General features: G+C 37.8%; 1 protein-coding gene across 1 annotated transcript in view; it reads left to right on the top strand.

The window, feature by feature from the left end:
- The window catches only part of ttc12 (tetratricopeptide repeat domain 12), a 16,766-nt gene extending 10,878 nt beyond the window's left edge, over nucleotides 1-5,888 (top strand). Inside the window, exons 14-21 of the mRNA XM_005720844.1 lie at nucleotides 32-95; nucleotides 180-314; nucleotides 486-578; nucleotides 817-885; nucleotides 2,481-2,582; nucleotides 2,966-3,065; nucleotides 3,289-3,517; nucleotides 5,574-5,888. Of these exons, the coding sequence (XP_005720901.1) occupies nucleotides 32-95; nucleotides 180-314; nucleotides 486-578; nucleotides 817-885; nucleotides 2,481-2,582; nucleotides 2,966-3,065; nucleotides 3,289-3,517; nucleotides 5,574-5,643 (862 nt within the window). The 3' untranslated portion in view covers nucleotides 5,644-5,888. The remainder of the gene's footprint in view (nucleotides 1-31; nucleotides 96-179; nucleotides 315-485; nucleotides 579-816; nucleotides 886-2,480; nucleotides 2,583-2,965; nucleotides 3,066-3,288; nucleotides 3,518-5,573) is intronic.
- The last annotated feature ends 112 nt before the right edge of the window (nucleotides 5,889-6,000 follow it).

Here is a 6,000-nt window from a genome sequence, read left to right as displayed (position 1 = left end):
TATATATGTTATTATTTTTTTTCTCTTGCAGGTTTTGTATTCAGTTGAGAGATGTTTTGACAGACTCAGTCATTCTGCCAGTTACAACAATACTGGTAATATATGCAATTACTGGTTCATTTTATATGCAATTTGTATGCGTGTGGAAAAAGTACTCAAGTGTTTCCTGTATTTTTCAGAAAAATTTCAACACGTCCAATCAACATATACTTCCGTCACTGATATCAGGTCTCGGCTGTCTGGCTAGAGATGACGTCATTCGTCACAAGCTTGCTCATGATCCTGATTGTTGGAAGGCCTTCTTGGTTGCTGTTGTTAGTAATGGTTACACATTTGTCTCTTTCTTTAGAAAAGTGCAAATTGCTATTCATTGTGTTGACGTCATATGCCAAAGAAATTAAATGTCTTCTATAGTGTTGTCACAATGAGACAGAAAAGATGTCTGCTTATTATTTAATGGAGGGTTTTATTCTCTCTCCACACAGAGGACATGCATTGCATCTGAATACAGAGAGATCCTTTACCCTTTACTTGGCTTGATTATGAACCTTTCAACCGTCACCTCCCCTGTCGTCCAGGTAAGTTCTCAGGTTCGCTGACTTTTTTCCTGACAACTTGAGGAACAACATTCTTACTACAAAATTCATTAATAGTAATAAAATAAAATTGATAGATTAGACTATATCAAAAAAAAAGAAGAATAAAAGCCAATGGGAAAGGAAGCAGAAAGAGCAATTATTTGTTGTGACACCTATTTAAAGGTGAATTGAATGTGAAAATTGGATTATCCACTTTTCCATCTGTGGCTGTTTGAAGGAGCTTTCTGTTTCACTCTGCGACTCCTGTGTGGGTCTCCTGAGGCATAACGACGAGGGAATCATAACTGTGAGTAAAGCTTATGCTCCAGCACTCTGAAGACTTTAACCTTAACAAAGAATATAGATTGATCAGGCATAACATTATGACCATGGACGTGTGAAGTGTACAGCACTCATTATTTCTTCATCATGGCTCCTTTTAGTGAGTGGGATATTGAGTGGGATATATCAGCTATTATTGTCAAGGTTGATGTTTTAGAAGCTGGAAAAATGGGTAAGCGTAAGGATTTGAGTGAGTTTGACAAAAGCCAAGTTGTGGCTTGACGACTGTATCACAGCATCTCTAAAAGTATCGATCAAAAGGTCTAAGGATCACTGGTGAACAGGTGACAGAGTCAAGCATGGCTAAGGCTCAATAATGCATGTGGGGAGCAAAGGCTAGCCCATGTGGTTCAGCTCAACAGACAAGCTACTGTTACTGAACAAGTTAATGCTGGTTCTGATAGAAAGGTGTCAGAATACACAGTGCATCACATTTTGTTGCAGCAGACCAGTAAGGGGGCCCATGCTGACTCATGCCCATCGCCAAAGCTCTGACATTGGGCTTGTGAGCATCAGAACGGGACCTCGGAGCAGTGGAAGAAGGTGACCTGGTCTGATGCATCATGTTTTTTCTTTTACATCACGTGGTAGATGGCTGGGTGCACTTATCTTGGGAACACCCAGCACCAGGATGCACTATGGGAAAAAAGCAAGCACTGTGATACTTTGGACAATATTCTGCTGGGAGACCTTGGGTCCAGCCATCCATGTGGGTGTTATGTTGTCATGCATCACCTTTATTATTACTATTATTGTGTTGCTATTTTGTATATTATATATTATATATATTAGCTTTGCTGAGAGGATCTGTAATGAGCATGTATGTTCCAATTATAGGTTGGAAACGACAGTTAACATTTGCTTTAAAGCATTAGAAAGTTGTCTTTATGGTAAAATATTAAGTAAAAATTTCTTCAAAACACCCTTCAAAGTTTTTAAAGATGCATTATTCACATTATTGCCAGTAGAATAGAATAGAATTAGAATTCAACTTTATCGTCATTGCACATGCACAGGTACAGGGCAACGAAATGCAGTTTGCATCCATCCAGAAGTGCTTTAGTGATATAGATATATTACAACATATATTAGCAATAATATAGATATAGTAGTGGCTTTAGACCAAGCTGACTGCAGCCTGAAACCCAGTCTGGTCCTAATTTGTTGTTAAGAATAACCTTCTTTGTGTCGGCAAACAAAGAGAAAAGAAGGAACAATTTTTTTCATCACTTTTGTTCTATTTTGTCTACTGCACACCCACATATTGTGTAGTTTGTATCTTCAAAATATTAAACTGTGCTTTCAAAATCCTGGATAATACAGTGCAATTTAGACATTTTAACCTGCAATGAGTTTCCAGTTTGTAATAGCCTTATTTTTATTATTTTCTGAAAACACCCTTTTTCTTCAAATGTTTTTTTTTCTGCTAGTTTTCCTTGCCCCATAGCAGTTTTTTGATAATCTGCTATCCAAATTCTCTGCTTTGTTTTTCAAGCCTCTACTTTTTTCAGTCTTGTATTATTTCATTTTCTAATGCCAGAATTCTTCATTGTTCTCCAGAGAGCCACAGGTGTGCTAAGCACTGTCCTACCCCAGTCCTCACAAGCCGTTCAGCATGTTATCCAAAGGGAAATGGTCAAAACCATGTGCAGGCTCCTGAAGGTGGTAACTGTGAACACTAATCTACTGCTCAAATGTCACCATAGTTATCTGCTTCTTCTTGTTGAAAGATGTCATTGTATAACACATATTCATTTCATAGTAGCGCATGCAACTACTTGGCCTGAATTCGTTGCTTATTTGTGAGCTTGGTTATTTGTCTTGTGCATTCATGTTTTGTATCATGTATCATCAAAGCAACACAAAATGCAACAAAGCCAGAGACCCAAATTTTCTCTATATATACATATTTGCCGTAATTCCACTAAAAGACAGTTTTTCTTCATATTTCACGTGACCTCTGACTGTCACCATAAATTTAATGTTTATCCACATTCTTTCTGCTGGTTTTAATGTCATTGTTATTTTTGTGCTTGCCTACCCAGGGAGCCGGGCAGACTGCCACTAAGTATGCCATTAAGACTTTGACAGTGTGCACTGCTGCTAGTCACTTGGCACGGGAGAAGCTGGTGAACTCTGATAAAAGTGAGGAATGATTGACGTGTTGGTTTTAACAAGCTCCTTCATTAGTCCATGAATAAAATTTGAGTGCTGACCTAATATTCAAATAAAGTGTGTGCATGTGTGTGTTGATTCACATATGAGGACAGTAAATACTACATCCACTGATTTTTTTAAAAATTCTTTAGGTGTTTTTAAATATATTTAATATACATCCTAATTGCCTTTCATTTACTATTTCACACAGAATTGTCTATAATACGTCGTTTGCTGAGCTCCAGCTGTGACGAGATGGTCTCAGGAAATGCAGCCCTGTGCTTGGCCCACTGCCTTGATTTGGAGGGAGTTGCCAGTGACCTGCTGGGCACTGATATTGTGCTGTTGCTGCTGCAGCACGCTGCAGGAGATGCTAAGAGGACAGCTGTGCAGCAAAATGCAGCAATAGCTCTTGGGAAGTTGTGTCGATGTGAACCCAGGTACCCTCTCACCCTACTCGATAAAGCCACGTAAGCAATAGAACCAAGTCGCTCACCACGTATTGCTTTGAAGCTGATGCCATGTTGCTCCCGGTCATTACACGCTTCCTAGGTGGCATTTTAATATATTTACTAGCAGGTCTTATGTCAACCGGCCATATTCACTCTCATTGATAGTCACTCTAGTCACGTATATCAAAGTTTATTAGTAATAGTTTAGTCAATATAGTTTATAAATGACCTAACTTTTAACCCCGTTAAATTGGTTTTCATGGATGCCTGGATGTTAAGCGTAATTGTTACACCTGGTAGAGCAGTAACCCTGATCATTTTATTACAGATGAAAGGATTTAGACAGTTTTTAACTCTCAGTGATGCCGCACTGATCGCGTGACAGCGGCGTTTGGGCCCAGGCACGGCTAATGACGTCAGACTTAAAGACCGGATTAGGACTCGACTGTACGCTGTGTTCGTGTTTTCCTGCAAAACAATAAGTTCCATTGGAGCAGCCCTTAAACGCCTCTCTCTGTCTCTCGCTAGCAAAGTTAACCCAGACAACAAAGTAAAGCCAGTTTTCGGCTACGAGCCTGACACTGAACCCGATGCATTAGCCAGAGGTCCCTTTACTATGGTTCAGAGCTGCGGACCTGTTTTATATACCCGCGGAATAGTTTTCTACACGAGATCGCTGCAAAAAGTGCAGCCTTACCTAATGTCCACCTACTGTTACTCATTTATATTAAGATTTAAAAATCTAGTTGGTATTGGTATGGTGAGTAGCCTTCAGTAATAGTAATAAATCACACAGCAATAGTACATTCATGTAGTTGTAAAAAACATGATAATATATTAAGTAATCCAAAGTTTTCAGAGTAACATTGAGTAACGTAACAGAATACGTTACAAAATACATTTTGGGGCATGTATTCTGTAATCTGTAGTGAATATGTTTTAAGGGTAACCTTCCCAACACTGAGCATTGATAGTAGAGGTAAGAGATATAGCCTAAATATTATATCACAATATTTTAAGAAATTCATGAAAAGTATATTTTTGATGATACAGAAAAAAATAATGGCTCCGTTACTAATGCTTGCAGTTTGCAGGCAGTAGCATTTATTTCAGTGTAAGTAAATAAATCCTTCTTTTCCTGCTGTAATGATGAGGCACAGCCTAATTTGAAGTGCAAATCTACTGAAACAAGAACCCAGCAAAAGCAACATTATAGTGTAATAGTAGTGTCACAGCATTATATCCAGCGGCACAGCAAAAGTTAAACGTAAGCAAAAAAGTAGCCTACGTAGTGTTTTCACTGAAAATTTCGGTAAAAATATAACATGGCTATTTAACACTTCAGTTTAAAAATAACTAAAATGACTTAACTTTATAACTTTTTGGAAGCCTGTGATAACACTGAAAAATATTTTCTACTTTGGATTTTTTTTTTCATCTTTGAATGACCTTTAAACCAGCAGCTTAAAGCACTACTTTTGCAAAGAAATCATAAAATTTAGCTATCAATTATTTAATGAGTTTAACGAGCTCTTTTTTGGAGTAGCATTATTTGAGGATTTTATAAATTAATGTTTTTTAACAGCCTGTAAAATAAATGAGAAGAAAGCCCTTCTAAGGATGTAGAACATGTTAAGTTAAATATTGTTTCTCTGACTCTCACTGAAGAGTGAAATTTGAGTATGAACATCCATCTACTCATAAATCCACGAGGATATAAATAAAAAGTCCTCACGTTCTTAGCTAAGCAGTGATGTGTCGCTGTGGGCCATCATCCACTATAGAACCTCTGCGATTATGCAAGTACAACTGGAATAGTACACTTTATAATAGGAGTCGGCAGCAACAACGTGTCTCTTTATTCCTAGAAAGACTAAAATATTCCTCCAGGCTGAAGCACTTGCGTGTGACTGTGTTGAGGATGTGTTAGTCTTCAGTTCCTGAGCTCACACGAGTGTAGTTATAATTGAATGCCAACCAGCTGAATATATTACTGCTACTTTCTTTTGCAAAAAATCCCCCCAAACTTTTTCTTCTTTTCCAGACACATGAGCAAACTTCGAGAACTACACGGCCTTGAGATTCTGCACTCGTGTGTAAAGCTCATCTCATGAACCCCTGACCACACATTTTATAATATCCTTCCTTGACCCCAGTCTTGTTTTCTCCTTTATTCTGTTTTAGGCGTTGATACTTGCTTACCTTTGGGTAAAAGTGAAAGTAAATGAAAATGAAGACGTGCCAGTCCTGGTTGTTTATTAGTCTTCCTATTTATTAAATTTCATTTAAGATTATATTGATTTGCTATTACAGAAAACCAAGTCTGACTAGAGATTCATTAAATATTTGCTGTATTTCATTTGGATTTGAGTCTCCTCCGTTCTCCTTGTATTTAAACACTGGACAGTGTTTAAATACACTGTTCAGTGTATTAGAACAGTGTATTTAAACACTGAACAGCTACAATATTC

This window comes from Pundamilia nyererei, unplaced genomic scaffold, assembly GCF_000239375.1.
Source record: "Pundamilia nyererei isolate P.nyererei 1_Seehausen unplaced genomic scaffold, PunNye1.0 scaffold00003, whole genome shotgun sequence".
NCBI classification, from domain to species: domain Eukaryota; kingdom Metazoa; phylum Chordata; class Actinopteri; order Cichliformes; family Cichlidae; genus Pundamilia; species Pundamilia nyererei.
Note: the sequence above shows the minus strand (reverse complement) of the source record. Positions and strands in the feature narration are given on the sequence as shown.